Here is a 20,973-nt window from a genome sequence, read left to right on the forward strand (position 1 = left end):
AAAGTGCATGAAAAACATAAAACAACACTTCTTACAGTTATTCGTAGAACAAAAATTGCCTTCTAAAATAAGTGATAAAAAATAAATTTTCAAAACAAAGGCTCTCGAATTGAATAATAAGTCCATAATCGTAAAATATTTATAACTTATGTTAATTAGAGATCTTATTTAATACTCTGAAAAATGTTAAAAATAACATTTTATTCAAGATTATTAGAGTAAATATTTTTATGATAAAAGTTTTTAATGTATCGTTTTCTGTCAATTCGAGACCTTAAAAAATCCGTTTTAAGGAATACCGTAAAAGTCATATCAGGGCATCTGTTAGTGTCAATTACCATCATTTGTTGCATTATTATTTTTCGTTTAATCATTGCAGGCTCCAAAAACTCAAAAATTTCAAAATCGGGATATTTTTAAAAAGTTCACTGTTTAGTATAACTGGTTAATAGAATTCGTAAAATACAGTGTAATTAATTGTTACAAAGTTGTAATTTTACGCATTCTATTAGTTCTCTGGGCAACTCGCTACGAAATCGGCCGATTTCGACCATTTTTTTTTGTATTTTTTGATTTGACTTAAACGTTGTGGGGGCCTTCTCTATGATCAAATAAGCTATTTTGCGTCATTGGTTCACCCATACAAGTCTCCATACAATTTTGGCTGCTGTCCATACAAAAATGGTATGTAAATATTCAAACAGCTGTAACTTTTGAGTGAATTTTCTGATCAATTTGGAGTCTTCGGCAAAGTTGTAGGTATTGTTGAGGACTATTGAGAAAAAAATAGGTACACGGAAAAAAATTGCAGATTTTTTATAAACTTTTTTTTTCACTAAATCTCAAATTACCAAAAAACGTATTTTTTGATTTTCGAGAATTTTTGATATGTTTTAGGGGACAAAAATCCGCAACTTTTGAGCAATAGAGAAACATGGTCAAAAAATCTGCCACCGAGTTATGAATTTTTGAAAAAACAGTGTTTTTAGGAAAAAAAATCGAAGTTTCATGCAAAAACAAGTTTGACATTATTTTTTAATGCAAAATTGAATTTGCAATCGAAAGTTAAGTAAAAGTTTTGATAAAGGACTCCGTTTTCAAGATAAAGCCACCGAAAGTTTGATTTTAGCGAAATATTTGCAGTTTTTCAATTTTTAAAAAAATAGTGACCATAAGTGGCCGAAATAAACTTTGAAAAATATTTGGATCGGCCTTAAAGTATAAGAAAAAAAGGTGCAGGTGGTTATGTTACACATGACCAGTATGACAAAGAACTTTGCAAGATGATTGTTGAAATTTTCGATAAGAATGTCCGGTCCAAATTTCCCCATGATTCCCTTATAATTACATAAGACAACTCTTTTGTGAATAGTTTTAAGACATAATATCAACGTCCTATCGAACTAAGGGGACGGAAATTGCAAATGGAGCTGCAATAGAAATCAAGGTGAAATCAATCGACTTTCCCTTACCACTCGAAAGTTATCAAGATGCGGAAATGTTTTTACAAGGCTGTTGCAAGCAATTGGCGGCAGCAAAGTAAATTTCAACAGCAAACATTAAAACTGCCCTTTCAAGGGCTCTAATTGAATTTGAAATAGGTAGTTATTCTATATTTCCAGAAACAGAATTTCGCCGCGGCACAATAAAAAGGCAATCGCAGTAATCGATTTATTACTTCCTGCGTAAAATAAGCGATTTATTTTAACTGCGTAACTTCAGATAATGGTCAGATGCATGTGCAGTATCAAAAACCATACCGGCCACTCCGGATTGTAGCCAATACTTCCGAAATTTCAAATTTCATGTCCAGTATCAAAAACCATAAAGTTGGATACCCATATTGCCCTAACTCTTATGGTTCGGCAAATGTCCCCTCATCGGAACATCCGCGGGGCCTCCGGCCACTCCGGATTGTGGCCAATACTTCCGAAATTTCAAATTTCATGTCCAGTATCAAAAACCATAAAGTTTGATACCCATATTGCCCCAACTCTTTTGGTTCGGGAAATGTCCCCCTTCGGAACATCCGCGGGGCCTCCGGCCACTCCGGATTGCGGTCACGACTGCCGAAATGTTAAATTTCATGTCCAGTATCAAAAACCATAAACTTTATCGCAACCACAACCAACTTGACCCAAAGGGAACTGGTTCTCGATCAACACGGAGACCCCTTCTTGATGCCGTTAACCGGAGCCTTCCGGGATCAGCAGCTTGACCACATCGGTCCCTAACGTACTTCCTTGATGGCCTGCAGCGACAATCCGTCCCGTTCCTGCGACGGCCCGAGCCATTTCGGCGACCTCTCCACGTCGTTGACCGGGGGAAATTTCTGCTGTCCCTTCTGATTCTGCAACTGCCACTCGATGTTGACTCCTCGGCTGTCAGAAAATTATGAGCTTGAGTGGAGATGATTTTAGATACATCAATCTCACGTCTCTCGGAGAGGATGATCGGGAAAGGTTTGTTCAACCAATCAGCGTGAAGGAAAAGGAGGGAAGTCTGCGAAGAGGGAAATCGCCACGTAACGATTTCGCTCCGCAAAAATTGGGTTCCGATCTTTTTATTCATTCTCTTTACACATACTACACACCACCTAGAGCACCAAACAGTGCGTTGCAAGTGTATTTGTAACAAAAAAGCGCCATCGACTGTGGATTTGCTCGTGTGTGTGTGTGTGTGTGTGTGTGTGTGTGTGTGTGTGTGTGTGTGTGTGTGTGTGTGTGTGTGTGTGTGTGTGTGTGTGTGTGTGTGTGTGTGTGTGTGTGTGTGTGTGTGTGTGTGTGTGTGTGTGTGTGTGTGTGTGTGTGTGTGTGTGTGTGTGTGTGTGTGTGTGTGTGTGTGTGTGTGTGTGTGTGTGTGTGTGTGTGTGTGTGTGTGTGTGTGTGTGTGTGTGTGTGTGTGTGTGTGTGTGTGTGTGTGTGTGTGTGTGTGTGTGTGTGTGTGTGTGTGTGTGTGTGTGTGTGTGTGTGTGTAGTAAACCACACTAAAATTGTGTTCGCGGAACCACACTAATATCGAAAATCGATTTTCCCCAAGATCGATCGGATGAGCAAACTCGTGAAGGGTAGTTGCACGGCAGAAACCAGGCGCACACGAATGAAGCTCCCCAGCCCGCGTTTGTGTGTATGCGTTGATAATTTGGTGCTCTTTCAAGCCCCAAACTTGCCACTCGATTTCCCTTCCGCACACACAAACACTCACTACCGTACCCAACCAGATTTTTAAAGAATACTCTTTCGTGTGAATTGGCCCTGAAAAGGGCCATTTTAACGTCCTATGACGATGATAAAGCATGCGATGATGACACTCCAAGTTGCCGGCAATTTTCCCTCCCGCGCCTGCTCTGCCTCTCTTTCCAATTTTTCAATTTTCTCCTTCCTCTCGGCGGCTCTGCTGTGCTGCTGCTGCTTCTCGATCCTCCTCGTGCAAAGCTTCGGACTCGTTTGAGCTTCAACCGGCGGCACGGCGCTCTTTTATAACCTCGCTTGGCTGTGACGGCTCGACGCTTTCGAAGCAGTGGCAGAGAGCTAAATTTGCTAAGTGCTAGATACTTGAATCTGATTAATGTGTTCGGGAAAGGTTGCGCTCAACCAATCAGCGACCGGGATTTTCCCGGTCTGAATTTTTATTTTTCATCTTAACTTTTGAGTACTTTAACAAAGTTTTATCAACTTTGTGAGGTAGTCTACTTGCAATTTAAGACTTCCCCTTTCGTTTGGTGGATAAAGCATGCAGATTACTTGAATTGGGTGGAAGATATAAGCGTTTAAACGATTACACAAATCGTTACAATTTCGCTTCGCGAAATTTTGGATTGACACCCGTAGACAGTGCCCTTAGGACAAAGTTCTTTGTCAAAAAACTTAATTTAAATTTCAAGCCATATATATATATATTTTTTTAAGCAAATGGTTTCACGAATTGCTTTTTAACATATATATTATTACAGTTATTATTTCAAGAAAATATATATTTATCTCTGAGGTTCTACCAACTAACTTTTTTCGATTTGTGGTTCCTGAATCAAAAATTCACTAAAAAACGCCTTCATTTGATTCAAAATGCTAAGTAAACAATGTTTTATTAAAAGGTTGCAAAGATTTTTATAAAAACGAAGTTGACTTTATAGCTGTCAGCCACTATTACTAGTACCAACCACTAGTGTCTTCCTTTTATCTACAAGGACTTCGCCGCCCTGGGCTCTTAAGTGTATGAGAGAATGGGGCGACGGCGCCGAATACCCATATTTACACAAAGAATTTTAGAGCGCCCGTCACGGGATTCGAACCGGAAACCTCTGGATTGTGAGTCCAGTGCGCGGTCCGATTGATCCACACGGACGGGACCGCGATCTTTATGGTTTTTCCAATTCAAACTTATATTTTTAGCAGTATCTAAGATCGATGCAAATATGTTTTAAAGTTTTTGTCCCTCGGCTCTGGCCGGGGTCGAGGGGGGGGGGAGGGCTAAAAATATATAAATATTGATTTTTTTTTCGGGCCAACTTTGAATTTGTACCAGCCTAATTAGCAGTTACCTGATTGTGTTTTGAAGTGAAATTTGTAACTTATTTTGAAATGGCCCCTCGAAGGTTAACTAAGACGAAAACATAACAACACGCAGATTGGAATCGGGTGTGCGCGTCTCGCTGGAAACCCATTTGAAAGCTGCAACAATTTTTTTTGTTGCCACTTTTTGTCGGCACAGCATTTATTTGCCGGTTGTTCCGAGATAACTCTTTTTACTTTTAATGCAATTTAAGTTTTTTGCCGCACTTATTTGATATGTCGTCGTTTCTCTTGTTATGCTAAAAGCTGCAAACAAGCTGCAAAATTTGCGAAAACAAAACACACACCTCTCCGCTAATAACAGGAAGTTTGCCCGAATAGCAGCTTTGATTGAAGTTCTTTGTTTTTTCGTCAAGAGAGGTGGTTTCTAAAAATAGATGTTCGCCATTTTCAAAACACCAGATAACCACACGATTGCGAAGGCAAAGTTCAATTCTCGCAAAACCCGATCAAAAGGCTACAATTAAGGTGCCATTAGTTTCGCTTCCTTTTTTCGACCTCATCGCGCGCGGAACCAATCCCTCACACACTGGAGAATCGAACCTTTTCCTTTCTATTACTACCCCGAGGGGGGGGGGAGGGTGTATGTGTGCCGGCACACACTCAAACACAGAGTCGAGTGGCATGGTGGTTGCTCTGCGTCTTCCTGGCCCGCCAGCGTGGAGCCAGCGCGAACAAAAACATAACCTCAACCCGCTTCACCAAAACTGGCTTTCGGTCGCTGCCATAAATTGGTCACGTCAATTGGACGAGGGGTAGGCGGGAAGTTGCGGGGATCTCGCAGCCTCAAGACCTACAAACCATGCACCAGCCCAGCAGGTTCAGACGAGAGTATCAAAACAATCTGGAGTTGGCTTTACTCTATTCACGGTCAGGTTAGGATCCCTTCCGCGGGCCACCTCTCCGCACGTGGATTCCAGAAATCTCCATACTTGTAGACTCCACTTCGTGAAGTGGTAGGTGCCCCGTCATGGTCGCCATGCTTCCTGTGGGGGTCCCACCGGTTGTTGTCGCTCGTAGATTGCAGGCTTGCTGAACGTGGAGATCTAGCTTTTTCCTTATGCTGGTTCGTTCGTATTCTCTAGCTTGCGCTGAGAATTGGTGCTGATCTAAGACCTGTAGTTAACTGTTTGAGATTGTTGGACGAATGCTGGAGAAATAACGTTTTCAACTGATTTGCAGTTTAAAGATTCACTTCAACAATCTATTTTTTTTGCTGTGAATTTGAAGCGTTTTGTAAACTCCCATTTTTTTAGGTGTTAAATCTGCTAAACATGAATCAGGATTTCTTAGCCAGTCCGGAGTCAGACTATTTTATAAATTAAAGGTTACTACTTCCATGTGAAAATAAAACAAGTTTTGTAATTTATTGCTTACAAATAATTGATAGTTATTTTAAAATATATTATTGTGATTTTATAACAGGAAATAATGATTTAGGATAATTATATATTTTCACATCCCATAAATCAATCAATCATCATAGTTTTTAAATTATTTTTACACTTTCTTAGACCGAAACCCTCTTTAAATAATCTATAAATATTTTAGAAATTGTTGGGTATGAAAATTTTACTTGTTTTATTTTACTTCGCCAATTAAAAAAAACATTTTTCCGGGATCAACTTTGAACGTGTTTTCAGCTGAAATCCCCTGCTTTTATATCAAAAGGGAGCGTTCTTTTACTACGTAACGCAGTTGAGGGTTGGGAAGGGGGGTCGAATGCTGTGTTACGCTCCATACAAAAAAATATATTTGTATGAACATTTTGTTACGAGGGGAGGAGGGGGAAGGGGGTCAATAATCCATTTGATTGCGTTACGTAATAAAAAATGCTTACAAAGAAGTAAGCAGTATTTTTTATGTGTCTCAATTTATGTTTCGACACACTTTGTTGCGACTTGAATGCTAAAATTTATAATTAAAAAAATGTGAAAACACACAAAAAATTGTGAAAAATAGTAATTTAAGGTTGTAGAATAAAGGCCTCATTCTACAAATAGCTAACAAACATTAAACTAAACAAGACAAATCCACATTTGAAAACTTAAAAAAAGCACAAGAGATTTTTTTTGTTAAACAAAAGTGCCTTTTAAACATGGATTTTCGAATCATAAGGCAGTGAAGGTTAAGCAAATTTCGCTACAAAAATCCAATGTTTTAATATGTTTTTAAATGTTATGAAGTTCAAATTGTGCTGAAAACTAATCGGGGAGAAAACAAGTTTTTTTTGTTATTTCAACTCTGCAAAAAAAACGAGGTAGTTGGATTTTTTTTTTTAAATTTTTGCATTCAGCTTCAACAAAGATAATATTTGAATAGTTGTTTATACAACAAGTTGCAAAAAGAAGATTTTTTCAGCACGCGTCTAACATTTCCCAACGAGGTTTACCGAGTTGAGAATAAATACAACGAGTCCCAGGTAGACGGTAACAATAAAATTCATACCATTTCAATAACAAATACTGTTAACATAACAGAAAGCGTAATGGAATCTTCTTGAAAAATCCATTTTTGCATAAGAGTTTAAAAACAGTTTATGTTATCATAACAAAATTTGTTATTAGTTTGATATTGTTTGAAAGCCAAAACAACTTGGGAAAAAACATGTTTGGTTATGGAACAATACCTCCAATTGTTATTGAAATTATCGGATTAGTTATTAAAATAACAAAAACAATAAAATAACAAAAACAATAACTTAAAATGTTATTGGTCAGTTATTACAATAACAATCCAATAACAACAAATCTTGTTATAAATAACATAAAATGTTATTGGCCTAGTATTTTCAAATATCAAAAAATGTTATTCTCAAGTTATTTCCGTCTGCTCGGGGTGCTGAAAAAAACAAGTTTTGCAACGAGTTGCTTACAACATTTTCAGTACCAGTGCTGAAAAGTAAAGCTTTTTAGCACCCATATTGAAAGTCAGTAATATTCCATTCAGTTATTTTTGGTAGAGAAAAGTAGGCCGGTTCGTCGTTCAAAATGACAGAAAAAGTTCTCCGGTGGGGGAGGGTTTCTGGGTTACCTGAAATCAATCTGTGAATTTTCAAAAGAAAATTCATGAGAGTTTCCACAACCTTTTAAATTGAGCAGTTCTTGAAAATATTATTTTGAAAAAATGGAAGAATTTCCTCGAGGTTTGGGATTGGTTCGATAAAATGAATAAATATTTGTGTGCTTAATTATTTGTCAAAAATTTGTTTTATTAAAAATTAAATTGATTATTCAAGCTTTGCAACAAAAATATATATTTGTGAGGCATTAATTCGATTTTTTGACAACATCATTTGCATTATTTTTTTATGATGTTTAGCATAATTTTCAGTATCTGTAAAACTATGAATCATAATTGAGTTTCAAATACAATTTTTTGAGTGTTTTTTTTTTGTTATTAACAACAAGTATTAACTTTCTCTATTTTGTCAGTTTTTAAAGGAAAATTCATGTGAGTTTCCACAACCGTATAAATGAGCAGTTCTCGAAAATATTATTTTGAAAAAATGGAAGAATTTCCTCGAGATTTGAGATTGTGTCTTTCAAATAATTTTTTTTTTTGTTCAAGTATTTTTCAAAATATGTTTTATTAAAAATTAAATTGAATATTAAAGTTTTGCAAAAAATGTATATATTTGTGAGGCGTTTATTCGATTTTTGACAACATCATTTACATACATTTTTTATGCGGTTCCAGTATGAAACAAAATTGAGTTTCAAATTGAATTTTTGGAATGTTTACATAATTTGTAATGTAATTTCACCTCAACTTAGATTGAAATGAGGAAAACCACTGGAAAAAGAAGTAAATTAATTCCCGCGTTAACAGATTTCTTCAAAATCCGTAAATCAGCATCTCGAAGTCGTCGTGCTATCTTGTCGCACCCGCCATTTCGACGTTTCGGGAGAAACGCGTTTTAATGTTTGACCTTGAATAACCAAAAACGAAGCACGCAATGTAAACAATAACAAACACGTTTTTTTTGGCTGACCATAATGTGTATTGTCCTGAAGTTTGGTTGAAGTTGGTTGCTGGTGTCCCGAGTTATGCACGTGCGTCAAACGCGTTCTGACCTGAAATCCCTTTGGCCAGTTGTCGCACTTACATCAATTTTCAGGGAGTGACAAGATAGCACGATAAGATTGAAACTACTTTCATATGTGAAGTGACAAAAATGCACGGAGTTTTTTTTTTTTGGATTTCGTTGAATATCTCAGGATTTAAATCGAATTTTGGGGATCGGTGAATGTCAAAAGGTGAGGCATTGTGAGCTGCAAAAAATGGCGTTCTCAACTCAATTTGGCCCAAAATGCACTTACTACAAGTTAGTACGACGGCGAATATCTTTTAGAATCAGTACACAAATTTCGATTGCGATTCGATCCTTACAGTGCCGAATACTGCAGATCTCCCTCGCGAACTTGACCACGAAACGAAGCTCAACTTCTTCAACTCCATCTTTCGGCAAAATCTCAGCGATTTCGCGGTTGGTTCAGCTTCATGGTTTATTTTTAGGATCAAAATCTCTATCTCTCCTCACGTTGAAGCTTAAAAGCGTCTCTTCTGGATGCTTCCGCCGGCAGAGAGTGGGTCCACGGCGCCGCCGTCGGTGGAGTGGGGTTTTAATTGCCAGGCCTTGATTTTGGCAATTGTTGCTCATACGTAAGGTATGCATCATCATCCTCGACCGCTTCATGTTGGGTTTTAATTGAGGCCTACCCGCGATTTGAGGCACTTTTTCGGCAACAGGTTGAACGTGGCGTTGGTTGAGTTCCAAAAATGGCACACGCAAATTGATTCTAAGTAATTGTGGCAAGCAACTCCACACTGAACCGCGGTTTCCGGAGCGTGGAGTTGGAGACTCTGGCAGCTACCTTGGCAGTGATGCGCCGGACGCTCCTAAGATGTGTGCTTCAGACTAGTCATGACCGTGAATGAATCAAGATGATGAGGGGGAAGAAATGCCTAATGAGTTGCTGAAGTAGGTGAAGCTCAAGTGCATGGCGTTGAGTTGCGCGAAACAATGCCAAAGTCGAGGGTTATGCAGAGCCTTTGTCTAATTGAGACCATTTTTGGCAACTACAGCCAGGGTCAGATAATCGATATGAGGATACTAGCTTTAAAAGGTTTTGTTAATTCTCGCAAAACAGTGCTTTAATTCATTTGGCATTCAGATGTAACATCTCAGCTGAGTTCATTGCCTGAACCACATAAAGTCACGCTCGCTTCCAGTGAAATACATCACCGTCCATCACGTTAAAACATACCTCAACAACAACTGCACTTAAATCTCCATTAGCCAATCTACAACCTGGGTACTATCTACACCATTTTATTCCTTTCCTCGGTATGACCGATAAGCCCCGACACGCAAGGTTCTTCTTTCTTCCCCAACCGACTCTTGCAACATACTAATAGCGAAGACAACAATTTATCCAAGGTAAGGCGACCTTATCTGAGCTTCCTAGCTCATCAACCTCTGCTGGACTGTTCATCGTCATGGTCATTGCATAATGCACCACACCAAGTGCAAGTGTAGGCGTCCAGAAGTACTTTTTTCTTTTATCTCCGACCAGGAAGCCGAAGAAGAAGAAAGCTTCCGTTCACTACTTGTCGCGTGTACTTAAAACTCCATTAGCCCTTCATTAAAAAAAAAAGTGCCTTCCAACGGTTGTTCCCGTAGGAGACGGTTCGTGTCCAGCAGTCGTCAGTGTTGCCGGCCGACGAGAGAGTTCAGGGCCATCGAGTTGAACCTGGAACGGCGGCATGTACACTTGGCCGACGACAACAGCACAGGAAAAAAATCATTATTGTATCGCTTTCAATGGTTTTGTTTGCAAGCAGCCTCTCGCCATCTCCGCTTGTTGGATTGTTGGGAAAGGTATCGAAGGCAGTGTTGTCAGTTTTGAGGAAATTGTGAATTCCCGAAAAAAAAGAAAAAAATTAACATTTCGAATTTATTTTTATTTTTATTCAAGGTTATCGAAGTAAGATGTAGTTTGTTATGAGAATTGATATTTCATGAAGAAGTATATGAAAATACTACATTTTTTAAAAAATATATCGCGTAGTTGTGTTCACACATAAACATTCAAATCAGTTTAAAATCAATTGCACAATGTTTTAAAATGAAATTATATTAAAAAGGAGTTTTGAAATGTGTATAGCTTTTGCATCTCACATTTAAAGGGTGCTTTCCAAAATAGACACAAAACGACGATGTTTTTCAGTGTTTTATCAATTTGACTCATTATTCATACCACTAGATTGGGTAGTCAGATCTTCATATTGCAGGGCACTTATGTGCTTACAACTTATGATAGGGTTGTCAGATCTCCAATCTTTTGGGATTGTTGAAAGGGACTTTTGATTACCTATCCAATGATAGATTAGATCCGGACAACGTTTCTCTAAATATTTGAGATCCAGACTCCAAATGTGCAAAAATAACACTTAAGTACTTATAACATTTGATGGGGTTGTCAGATCTTCAATGTTTTGGACGCGTTGGAAAGATCTTTCAAATACCTTTCTTAAAATGTATAATAATGTATGTTTCTTACAAAAAAAACACCCTTTTTCCAATCTTCCGAACTTTAGTCAAAATCGATTTTTTAGCATAACTATTGAAGTACTTAACTATTGATCGAAGTAAGCGCGCGGCAGGTCGGACGCAATTTTTTCTGCTCCTGTCATTTTCATGGAGTTTTCCGTTTTTTGTATGTTTGAGTGAAAATTAAAATTAATTTCTGACGAATTAGTTCATACGGTTTGTGTTTGGTCATAATCTCGCTGCGCGTCAGGTGTCAATGAAGGAAAATGGTTTATCTGTGCTGGAAAGGGAAGTGTTCAAACCTCCGGTCATTGTGTCGCGTGGGTTCAAGAAGAAGACCATCAACTGCGTGAATGCCTTCATTCACGTTACGGGCAGTTTTACGCCGGATGTGTACCGGGTGCCGATAGCTATCAAATCTAAATCATCTGTGAAGGCCCAGCGAAATATCTCGGATGGATCGCGAAAAAAGTATCAGGAATCACGGACGGAGAAGTAAAGCAACTCAAGAATGAAGATTTGAATTTACCATGACTTCAAGTTGTACATTTTGAAGCCCGTCTCAGATCTGAAATCTATGTGAAGACACTGTTTTTTGGTGAGACCTTTCCATTTTAATACAAAAACACGTTCATTTACACACACATATAGACAATTCATTGAAGACAACCACGCCAACCTTATTATATACGCGGTAGGGTGTTCCCTTGGTCGTTCGCTGTGAGTTGTGGATTGCCTGCTTCTCTAATGAAGGTTCGACTGAGGGGGGCATGCTTATTAATTTCTCGTCGCTCCATACCCTCAGTGACGTGATGGGAGCAAGGGCGTCTATGCAAAGTGTCCCTACACCCGCTACAAATTTCCGGCGCTTGGGGAGGGAAGAGGGAAACCATTTTATTCTATGCGCCGGTATTTGTAGCATTAAAATTCGTGCAAAAAAACTTATGCACGTGGGTGTACAGATTACGGAGTAAAAGATGATCGAATTGTTCACCTAGCGCTCACATGTGTTCCAGGACCAAGTTGCCTGCGGGTATGGGGATCATACATACATACATACATATACAACTATTGAAGTACTTAACTATTCTGCACAATTTTAAAATGTGACTTATATGACCCCAAGACGGGTCGAAACACGAACAAAATCAGTTTAGCCAGTCTCGAGATAATCGAGTAACAATTTTTTTATCAACATCCCACCACACACACAGACATTTGCTCAGAATTTGATTGTCTGAGTCGATAGGTATACATGAAGGTGGGTCTAGGAGGTCTCATTGAGAAGTTTATTTTTCGAGTGATTTTATAGCCTTTCCTCAGTAAGGTGAGGAAAGCAGAACAATTCATTCGATCAAAGTCAATTTGACACACTAATAATCAGGGTTGTTAAAATATCAAAATATCAGCTCTCAGTAACTACAATTATCCCGCCTGAATATTCATGCCTCAAATATAACTGCTCTTCTCTCTTCATTGAAACTCTCAGCGCCGAACATAGCCGAACACGTTTTCGTGTTTACCCACTCGCGATTGACATTTTCCTTTTCTCTCTCATTCCCGCTTCCACGTTCATCCTACCACAACAGCGTTTAACCACAAAAGCCGCCACAAAACCAATTTCACAAACGCAGTTTAACGGGACGTCATGCGTGGTCGGCTCCTAATCGCCTTCTCGCGTTCTCTCATTGCAGTTTTCGGAGAGATTGAGAGACTATGCGGTGAGAGGGCATAGTCGAGGAAAAGGGAAAGAGTGATAGAGAGAGAATGACATCGCTGGGAATCACGAGGCATAAGAAGAGATCTCACAAGCTATAGTGACGGCCACTATACTCTCAGATATTTTTGGAGCAGAGATAATCTATTGATAGCTTTTTTATCACTCATTTGCAACACTGCTAATAATATAAGAAATTCTTTACGAAATCGGAAGATTAAATGCATTTTTTTTTCATTTGGCTTAAACTTTGTAGGGTCCTTTCCTAAAGTCCTATGGTAAAAAAAAAATCCAATTTGTGTCTTTAGTTCACCCATACATTATTCCCATGAATCGACAGAACGTTGATTTCACTATGACACTTGCAGGTATAAATTCACCCGTTCAAAAATAGAATTACAATGTTTGTAAACAAAACGAAATAAATTATTTTAAGTGATGCTAACAATGAGATTCACAACAAATCTTCAACTGCTTGATTTTTTTTTTCGAAGAGTTCGGAAGCGACTTTTTTGGCATGTTCGCAAGCAAAAAAGATTTTTTTGCGATTATTCCATACCTGGACATAAGTTTTTCAAAAAAGTTGATTTTAAAAGTACGAACACATTTTTCAACTGGCAAGGCCCGGCAACTATTGATTTAATTTTTCAATCTTTAAAAACGTAGTTTTTTACTTTCTATTTTTTTCTTATAATGTACCGTCAGTGGGGGTGACATTGGGTCTGGGGGTGAGATTGGGTCAAAGTGATTTTTTACGGATTTTACTATTTCTCAGGTTCTCCTCATTGAAACTGAATTCTGTTAAAAGGGTTGTGTAGGGAACATCTTAAGATGACTTCGCTGAAAAAATCTCGTCCCTAGAACAAATCCTGTTATTTTGGCAGCTGTCTAAAGTTGAGGTACGTTTTTGGCCAAAAATGACCTCTTGAAAAATCATTTTTTCTAAAAATTTTGTTGGGATTGCTCAAAAACTACCCAAATGTTTGAAAATCTCCACTTCAAACATTGTAGCGTGTCAATACGATTCCCTCGAACAAGAAACACTGTTGGATGACTTGTTTTTACCATATCGTTGTATTTGAGCATCATTTTAGTTTCATTTGACCTAATGTCACCCCCTCTAAGGGGTGAGATTGGGTCAATTTTCAAACTATTGGCATTCAAGGTAGTGTTCATCAAAATCCACCATATTTTGGGAAAATGTCAGTAAACTATCTAAGAACAAATCTACGTTGAAAGATTTTCGATGTTGTTTAAATTGTTTTTGTTATTAAGAAATTACGAGAGATGTATCGTTTTTTGACCCATAGTCACCCCCACTGACGGTATCAATAATCCTAAATTTCAAATTTAACTCTCACATTTCTAAATTTTATAGTAAAAAGTATCAAAAAATTATTAAAATCATATTTGTTGAATGAGACTAGTATACATTTTATTAAAAAATTAAATAAAAACAAAAAGCATTAAATATTTTATACATTTTTATGGGTGAGCTGCGTAAAAAAATAGAAAATATAAAAAACTCATTTTTTGTTTGCTATAAATTAAAAAAAATACAAAAACAATCCAAAATTAAAATTTAATGCAGTGATTATTTTGGACCCTGATTTATTGGAGAAATTTCAGAGATTTCAATGATATAAAATGAAATTCTCCAATCTTTTGAAGAAAAATATTTTCAAAATCAAACATAACTTTTCAAAAGAAGAAAACAATATGATTTGAGCCATTTCAAATTCTCGCATTTGACGTTAAAAGTGAAAAGCTAAAAAATATCGAAAAAATATGCGCCTGATTCGATTAGCCGAAGTACCATACCAAACTTCGAAAAAGGGATCATTAACCATTAACCAGCATTAACCTCGTGACCTTTAATTTTTAACTTTAGTTTCGTTTTTTGCCAGACTCCACCCTCTTATTCAGGACTATTCAGAAAAATAGGCACACGGTTTTTTTGACGATTTTTAATTTTTTCTATAAAAATATTCTAATTTTAAATATTTGTTAGGTTTTTTGATCTCTGCACAAAAAATCTATAATTCAAATTTAATTTAAAAATATGAAAAAATCTATATTTGGAGACTTTCAAAACATTAGCTAAGTTACTAATTTCATACATTTTATCTCATTTTAATGCAAAAATTTGTAATAAATAAGGATATAAATGATCTAATTTCTTTGTCTTGTCTAGCAAATTTCTTGATTGATTTTTTTCTAAAAGTTTGAGCTTTGATTGACAAAAAAAAAAAAACAAATCCAAAATCAAAAAATAATTAAATAAGTGACCTTGATTTAAAAATTGTCATAGCAAAGAAAAGGAACTCTCAAATTTCATGAATGTTTCAGTTTGTGTCTTTGAAATCAAAATCACAATCTGAATTTTCAATCGAAATGTACTTTTAAGTAATTTAGATAAGGGATCGTGCATACATCATGGGGCTCTAAAATTTGGAAATATTTATCCATAGAAAAAGAGTTTAAAAATATATTTATTAATTTAAAGTAGTTCAGGCAGCAATACTCATTTGAGATACTCCGGATCTCTCAAAGTGTTCTGGAATACAGATTTTCAAGTCGTATCAATCAATTTAAAATCAAGGCATTCATTTGATAAACCGTATTATGAGTGTTTTTGGTTCTTTTCAAGCTTAAACAAATTTATAAAAACTTTGAAAAAAAAAACCACTTCACACATGAAACAATCACTAATTTATTGTTTTTTTTTAAATATTTTTTTGAATTTTTTTCTTATTTCAGATTCGATTTATTTGGTCAGTTAAACCTTATAATTTTAGTAAAAAATAACTTAATCCACCTATGTGGTTAATGCCTTCCTCACTTTTTACCAACAATGGGTAATATGAGTGGTTTGGACACATATTTCAGCTATTTTTTTAGATCCAGAAAAATAAGTACATAGATATAACTTAAGTGGTCTTAACTCGAGACAGGGTTGCCAGATTATCAATGTTGTGGACTCGTTTAAAAGGGGTTTCGATTACCTAGCCAACGATGGGTCGGGTGATGGACCCGGTCATCGTTTGCATTCATTTAATTAAGATCCGGCTTCAAAAAAGTACATAAATATCACTTTTTTTTTTTTTTTTTGTTTGATTGCCATAAGTCCACTGCGACCATTTATTTGATCTATTGTCGACCTGCTGATCTATTTTTAGATCTGCAGAGGCTGCCAATTTGCTGTTCTTGGGCATTTGGGGAACAAAGCACACGCGCTATTGTTGAGCAAGTGTGTTGATCTGTCCACACGCCGTAACATTTTTCCTTTCCTCTGTGCTGTTGTACTTTCCATATGTGTCGCTAGAACTGAAGTGCACTTTTTTTTATTACGCTACTTAGGATGTGTTCCCAGTGAAATCCCAAAAGCCCGGGACTCTTGCTAAGCAGTTTTTTTTGTCCCTCCAAGCACATTTTGCGGTTGGGCCCAGCGCAATCCGCAGATGCAAATATACAGAGCACAGCCGGTCCTCGAAACATGTGAAAAGTACGAGGAAAGGTGGTGCCAAGCCATGTGGGTTTCAAACCACGACTCTCCGTTTATCAAACGAAACCTGTAACCAATAGACCACAGGAGCTCGGCTAAATATCACTTAAGTGGGCATAACTCGAGACAGGGTTGTCAGATCTTCAATATTGTGGACTCATTGGAAAGGTCTCTCGATTACCTAACCAACGATGGGTCGGATGATGGATCTAGACATCGTTTACATGCATATAAACGAGATCCAGATATAAGAAAACACATTTTTATACATAACTTTTGAACTAGTAATCAAAATTTCAAATAATTCAATAGCGATGTATGGGACCCTATACCAAGTCGATTCCAACTGGTTTGGTCAAAATCAGTTCAGCCAGTGCTGAGAAAACTCAGTGATAATTTTGGTCACATACATACATACACACACACATACAGACACACAGACATTTGTTCAGTTTTTGATTCTGAGTCGATATGTAGACATGAAGGTGCGTATTCGAGCTTTTAATAAAAAGTTCATTTTTAGAGCAGGATTATAGCCTTACCTCAGTGAGGAAGGTAAAATAAGCAAGCAACAAAATTGAATCAGGATTTCGATCATGAGTTCTGGAGTTTTTTTTTAAAGGTCAAATAAACCAAATTTTCAGTTTTTGCTTTTTGGGTGTTTTTTAATACCCCTGACTTTCTGTAAGTTTTTTTTTGAATTTTTCTTACTCTTGCTAGTGCCTTAGTTAAAGAAATAATTGTTCCAAAATGGATTAAGATGCAACACACAGCTGAAAGGAACTCCAAAACTCTGTTATGCACTTCAAAATAACTCATTGTATCTTGATTATTCACCAATAAAACCGAATTGAAATTGAAATAATACCCCTGACTCAAGGCGGTTTTAAAAAAACCCAAAAAGCAAAAACTGGAAATTTGGTTTATTGGACCTTTTCAAAAAAAAAACTCCAGAGTTATTTTTATTGAAATCTCTGAGACTATTCACCATCACTATGAATCACTTTTGGGATAATGTGGGTCCTCCAAAATGTCCTGAAATAGAGATTTTTGAGTCTACCCCCGTAACAACTCGCTTATACTAAAATGGCGATGGAAGTTCATGTTCAGTGACGTCCCTGGCACCTCTTTGGGCATGTCTTTGAACTCAATTCCTTTGAGATATTTAGGTGACAACGTTGGCATATAAAAAATGATTTTGTCATCATTTTCATTCAAAATTGCAAGCAAATAAAGTTTTGACCAAAAATTCCCTTCTAAATCCCCCCGGGACTGTATGGGCGTAGCCTTGGAGCACAGCGGTGAAATTTACGGCATTTTTAATTGTACCGGGCAACAGTCAAATTGTCCAAAAATATTGAATTGGCCATTGTGGCACCCCTAAAGCCTCGAAATGCTATGGTATTCTATGCATAATTGCAAAAAATGTTTCCAATTAAAAGGGGGAATTTGCTTTAAAATTGAGATTTTTTTTTAAACAACGAAATATTTTTAAATTCTGCAACATAGATTTTTAAAAAATTTCTGGATTAATCTGGTTGGCAACACTGCCGGCTATCGTGCTGTACTCCACACCGTGGCGATAATTATAATTATCGCAAGCTACGGAACGTGACGCGCTGTTACTTCTGCTGAAACATGCAGTTCGGACTCATGCGACACACAAATTCCCTTCTTCGACCTGCCGGTTGAAGAGGGGCGGTTGCTGATCAGCTCTCCAGCAGTGTTGATCAGAAATGTATCAACTGCGTGCGAGGTGTGCAGGGCAGGTGGGTGTCTCGATTTCTGTGTTTCTGTGTACATAGTCGGTCCTTGGTCTTGTCGCTGCTATCGCGTGTTGTGCTGTAGCTGTTCTTTTTGGGATCTGCTCGCCTGTCTGGTTGTGTCTGGCTTTTGCGCGCACTCACAATTTGCTCTCGGTTGGCGCAGGTCAGTGTCATCCAAGGGCGTGGGCCCAAATGTTCTCTTGCTGCTCTCTCTTCTGGCTGGCTGGCTGTATATTCTCCCTCTGTGTACACATCGTGTCGCTGTGTCGTCGTGCCCAACGATGATGGCTCGATGTTGTGATGATGAAAGTAGATAAGCGCACTGGGAACAGCAGCAGCTTCGGGAGTTTGGGTGGAGGAACCGCCGGAGTAGAACGGTTCAGCTGGGTTGGGTTAAGGGGAAGAAGTGGGGATTTTTGCGCCAAGGTGAAGGTGAGTGACCTTTGAAGGTTATTCCAGTATGGCCTGGTTGACCCAGGTCGTTCGTTCTCTCACAGCAGAGGATTGTGTCTGTGGGTAAATATTACTGATGGGGGTTGGGGTTGTACCACATTCACTGCTTTTTCGCACTGGGTTGTGAGTCAGTTAGTACTTCTCATGGGGAAAATGGCAAAATTTATTACCCCGTGATATAACGCAGTTTGCTTTGTGGCTCAAGCCCGACCAACGCACCATGGCTTGGCCAGGAGAGAGTAAATGAACTCCAATTGGGACTGCAATCGTAATGCGTCGGATTGCACGGGCAGCATTGCCTGGTGGCGGCGACGGCTTTGCACAAGTGATTATAATGTTTGTACTGTATACCGCTTGGGACCTGTCGATGACGGGATCCAGGTTCAATTTGCAACAATGTTTGGATTCTGGATTGAGAAATATTAGTTAAAATTCTTTTAGTAAAATGTCTTTTCAATGTGTATGACTCAAAGGAAAGTAAGTTTATTGATCTGTACGGGGATTTTTTTCCTCGGAAATCGTCTCGGACACTAAAAATCACTCTCATTAAGTAGATGGCATGTTTCGATATCAAATATTTCTTATCACCCACTACAAGAGACAATTTATAAGCTTGCCAAAGTTCCCTACAAGTCAGTTCCACCAAAATGTTCTCAACAATCGTATCACTGAGTGCTCTCGTCCTGGTCCTCAACCATGGACCTGCTTCAGCCCAACTCATCAACCCAGAACCAACCGCGAACCTAACCCTCCCGAAACAATCCAAGCTGTCCCCGATGCCGTGGGACCGGTACGTGGTCAACTTCCAGCAGGCGACCTTCTTCGAGGCGTGGCAGTTCTGCCAAGCTGCGGGACTTCGACTGGCCACGGTGAATTCCCCGGCGGACACGGACCTGCTGGAGAAGGCGCTCGCCGCGGCGAAAGCTCCCCAAAAGGGGGCGTTCTTCATCGCTGGGACCAACTTGGGAGCGAAGGGAAGCTGGCTGTGGATCAGTACCAATAGGAAGGTCGGAACTCCGTATGGGTACACCAGGTGGCACCCGGGACAGCCGGACAACTCTGGGAACAACGAGCATTGTATGGAGATTTGGTACGTCAATGGGGCGTTCTGGAACGACTATCAGTGTGACAAGAAGCGCGGGTACATTTGTGAGACATTTATTTGAGTGATTTAACGTTGCAATGTAGTTTAAAAATATTAATACGAAATAATAAAAATGTCAAAAAGTGAAGTGACTTCTGCAAGCTGTCATTACCCGTTTCAGATTACCGTGCAAATTTCTCCCATCTTGCCATCAACACCAACGCTGTGATTGTGTTTTATCTCTCGGAGTCTATTTTTAAACCCCTCAAAATTACTATCATAAGTGAATTTTCCACTCCAATTAAAGCATCGCGTAGCATAGCTGTGAAGCATCACGCCAGATCATGAAAAGAAAAGTATCTTCTTTACTCAGTGAGCGAAAGCAAAGCATGTACAAGGGGAGAGAAAAACTCTCGATATTGGATCGGTGTTTGTGGTGGAAATCTGCCATAGTTAATAAGACAAGCCTTTTTTTTCACAAAATTCAAATATCAAGGATTTTTTTAATAACTCCCAAAGTTAACAGAAAAGAAGCTTGCTTATTATTGATATTTAAAAAAGGATATTTTGATACTCTTAAATATTTTTTGAAATTTTAATTCACGTTACAAAAGAAAAAAAAACATTTGAATGAAATTTCATAAATCAATAATTATGAAATTGTTCCTTCAAAAGGCTTGGACTGTTTTAAAATATTTTGTCAATAAGTTCAAGACTCGATTATCTGAATACCTCAGAAAAATGTCACTTTGGATAAATAAAGATCTGGAAGTTTTTAATCCAAGATGGCAAATTTGACTACAAGAGAGGTTGCTAAGTTCCAATTTTGACATTAACGATTTTTTCTTGTCTCGTGATTCGATTTCTCATGTTTCCTTGAAACCCTTCCATAATCAAAAATTGAATAATCAGAACTTCGAATAAAAGAGTCTAGATTGTACTCGTAGAATTTTTGGGTATTTTCATGTAAAGAACAAGTCTAAAGTTTTTTTAAGGCCAGCTTTGAGATTTTCTATATTTACAGGACTTTTTCAAAGAAAACTCTAGAGTAATTGATTGATTTCATGAGAATTGATGATTGATGAGAATTGATTTTTTTTGCATGTTTTTAAAACATGATTAGGCCGATGCAAACATTTGTTTTGTAAAATGCATCTTACAGCTGTTAAAAGTTTAAACGATTTTTATTCTTTTTTTTTATTATTATTTTCAGTTGGATAAAGTCAGTTAGATTTTTCTTATTACAAATTTTCGAGCCAATATTGACAGGAAAATATCTTAATTTTTTTCTGAATACACTTACTTAATTGTTAAAAATAAA

At 37.7% G+C, this 20,973-nt stretch overlaps 2 protein-coding genes across 4 annotated transcripts in view; one reads left to right on the forward strand and one right to left on the reverse strand.

Moving 5' to 3' along the window:
• LOC6034233 (ecdysone receptor) overlaps positions 1 to 20,973 on the reverse strand; it is a 443,529-nt gene that overhangs the window by 196,390 nt on the left and 226,166 nt on the right. The window lies entirely within an intron of this gene.
• LOC119766916 (perlucin-like) lies at positions 19,203 to 20,010 on the forward strand. Its single transcript, XM_038253388.1, has one exon. It carries the CDS (start codon positions 19,216 to 19,218, stop codon positions 19,732 to 19,734), a length of 519 nt encoding a protein of 172 aa, XP_038109316.1. The 5' UTR covers positions 19,203 to 19,215; the 3' UTR covers positions 19,735 to 20,010.

This window comes from Culex quinquefasciatus, chromosome 2 (genome assembly GCF_015732765.1).
Source record: "Culex quinquefasciatus strain JHB chromosome 2, VPISU_Cqui_1.0_pri_paternal, whole genome shotgun sequence".
In the NCBI taxonomy this organism is placed as follows: domain Eukaryota; kingdom Metazoa; phylum Arthropoda; class Insecta; order Diptera; family Culicidae; genus Culex; species Culex quinquefasciatus.

What these genes read in the sequence shown, in the direction of transcription:
- LOC119766916 (XM_038253388.1), top strand. Translation starts at nt 19,216, where the DNA reads ATGTTCTCAACAATCGTATCACTGAGTGCTCTCGTCCTGGTCCTCAAC.